General features: G+C 31.2%; 1 protein-coding gene across 1 annotated transcript in view; it reads right to left on the bottom strand.

Moving 5' to 3' along the window:
• The window catches only part of SYNJ1 (synaptojanin 1), a 99,584-nt gene that overhangs the window by 60,092 nt on the left and 36,661 nt on the right, over positions 1-2,831 (bottom strand). The window contains exon 9 of the mRNA XM_012657335.1: positions 293-374. Within this exon, the coding sequence (XP_012512789.1) occupies positions 293-374 (82 nt within the window). The remainder of the gene's footprint in view (positions 1-292; positions 375-2,831) is intronic.

Genomic DNA, 2,831 nt, shown 5'->3' with positions numbered 1-2,831 from the left:
AATTGTTGTAATAGTAGTAAATAAACAGTAGTTTTAAAAAGGGAGAGTTACAGAAAAACAGAAGAAAGTAGATGGACAGCTACCTAAAGAGAGTATGAAGGGCAGGTAAAGGAAACATTTAAATCAAAAGGGAATTTGGCAAAGAAAACACCAAAAAGACTAAAGAATACTTTTAATGAAGTATAACTTAATTTATATTTTCTGAAAAGTAACTAATGAGAAACATAAGTATTTCAAAAGCACTCAAAGGGGCATATGATACAAGGCATATGCATTTTAATTTATTTTTTACCTCTAAGCCAAGAAATGCTTGCACACTATTTGTTCTATCAAGACAATCCAAGCAGTTTGTTCGAACAGTACCACTCTGGCATCTGTAACAAACTCAATAAAGTTAAACTGCTAGTTTAGAACAAAATTAAAGCTAAAACAAAGTAAGAATAATTGAAGTGATCGAAATGTAGTGCCCACTTTCCTCCTCCAATTTTTTATTGTTAAAATTTTCAAATATAAAAAAATTTTCAAATATACAAAAAAAGGTGAAAGAATTACACTATGAACATCCATACATTCACTATCCAGATACTACAACTGTTAACGCCACATATTCTTCATCACATACATATCACACACTTATTTTTAATTAGGCAAGTAGTTAGGAGCTAACTTTGCACAATAATCAAATATTTATGTAAGGAATTTTGAAAAATCTAAGATCTGTTATTTCCACTGACTAACCTATAAGATTTCTAAGGCATTGACACTATTATACGAATTGAAAAAATTAAAAATTTGAGCTTTGTTCACTGAAGTTTACCTCATCTGATATTCTGCACTTAAATCTTTCAGTATTTATTTTTCTTCTCTATGTTCTTCTCTATGTTACATGCAAAAACTAAACATTTAAATTATATTAAAGCAGACAGTAAGCAATTTCTTTTATTTTTATTTTCACTTAATAGTTTTCACTGAGGTCAAGAAACAGTAAAACATTAGTCTCAAAAGAGAAATGAAATAGTTTCATAGATAACAGCACGAGGTATGGCGCCAAATTCTAGCTCTAGTACTTCTAGTTAAGTGATCTCTAGCAGATTATAGCCTCTGCCTCAATTTTCTCAAATGTAAATGGGCATAATAGAACCTTTCCCTATAGTTGCTGTTGATACATGTAAAGACTAAGTACACTGACTGCCCCTTAACACGTGCTCAATCATGTAACCTCTTATTATTATTTGCTGAAAGAAAAACAAGCCTAAAATCAAGTATAAAAAAGATATTTAATAGTTTACCTTGCTCACTTAAAAGAAATAATCAACAGCATGAAGTAGAATAGAGAAAAATATTTACCTAGTTTACCTAAATACATATGGGAGTAACTAAATTTCTTTAATTTTTAGATTTGGTTTTATATGTTTAAGTAATTAAGGTCAAGAGATTATTAAAAAAAAGAAGAGCTGCTCTTAAATTGTCACAAAATAAATAAGTATAGCTTTGAATAAAGTCATGGCAGCTTTTATGTATAAAATCTGTATCAGTACTGTGTATAAGGAAGAACTACGGCAAACAGAGCATGCATGAATTTGAGGACCTTTGGGCTACCACAATCCCTTCATCACAGATAACAAAAGTGTTCAGAAAAGTTATTGATCTTTATCTTGTATGAATCACAGCCTTGAAAGCTGGCAGAGTCAAAGCAGTGTATAATCTAGTCTGTTTCTCATATTTGGAATCTAGTCACAGTCTATGCCTTGCATTTTTACGTAACTCCTTTCCATTTATGTTTTATTTTACCTTATCTATAAGTATGGCGATTATCCATAATTATAGAATTAAAAACTAAGGTAATATTTAAAAAACCTGAAACTGGGTTCATTTTATTAGGTACAGACTGACACCACAGCTGTTCTTTGCTAGCATGGGGAATAAAACAAAATGAGTCCCAGGGCCTCCTTTACCATCTAAACCTCTCTCTCTTCAAGGAATTGGGCAAAACTATTTTACTTCGCTATTAGTTTGGCTTTGTCTACCTTAGCAGTAAACTTTGTAACTATTCAACTAATTGTTATACTAGGAAGTATATTCATACCTAACCACCAACGGTGGAGAGTCAGCTAAGTCAGATCCTGAAAACTAACATCTGTTACACTTTTAATAAAGAGGTTCAAGTATTTCAATAAGCTTACTCTAAGAATACATGTAAATTTATTCAGCCACTTAAAACCAGAACTTGAAACAAATTTGAGGCATGTGATAAACTCCATCTAAATGACCAACATGCCTCCTTTCACTTTCTTGTTCCTGTCATAGTTTCTAAATAAATTACTATGATAAACCTAAATAACATTATTTCAAAAAAGTCCAAACAGTAAAATTCATTTAGTTATACAAAAAATACATTTCTGTAGTAGAGAATTTTACACACTGTACTTTCATTTTTGAGACAGAAAGAACCTCAGCTGCAAAGTCACTAATTAACCAATATTCTGGCCAAAATTTCAGATCATTAACTAGAGAAAATACGAACGTGTTACTTCCGATTCCTGTTTTTTATAATATTTGAGAACCATGCTAAGTTCATATCCACCACAGCCTCATGAGTCTAACTTGCATACTAGGGAAGATTCGGAAAGCTCAGCACTGCTGCACAGTTTGTCAAATAGTTGCAACTATGTTTATATCAGACTGAATTTGATGGAAAAGTGGTAAAGAAAAAAAACTTTTAAACAAAGACCTTATCACAGAAGTTGAATTCACTCATTTTCATTCTAATGATGGCATTTTAATCTGATTCTTGTTTTTTGTAGCTACTCATTTGAAAACACCAGACAAAC

The sequence above is a fragment of the Propithecus coquereli genome, unplaced genomic scaffold, assembly GCF_000956105.1.
Source record: "Propithecus coquereli isolate 6110/MARCELLA unplaced genomic scaffold, Pcoq_1.0 Scaffold54, whole genome shotgun sequence".
Lineage (NCBI taxonomy): Eukaryota > Metazoa > Chordata > Mammalia > Primates > Indriidae > Propithecus > Propithecus coquereli.
The sequence above is the reverse complement of the archived record's forward strand: the minus strand, read 5'-3'. Positions and strand labels throughout refer to the sequence as shown.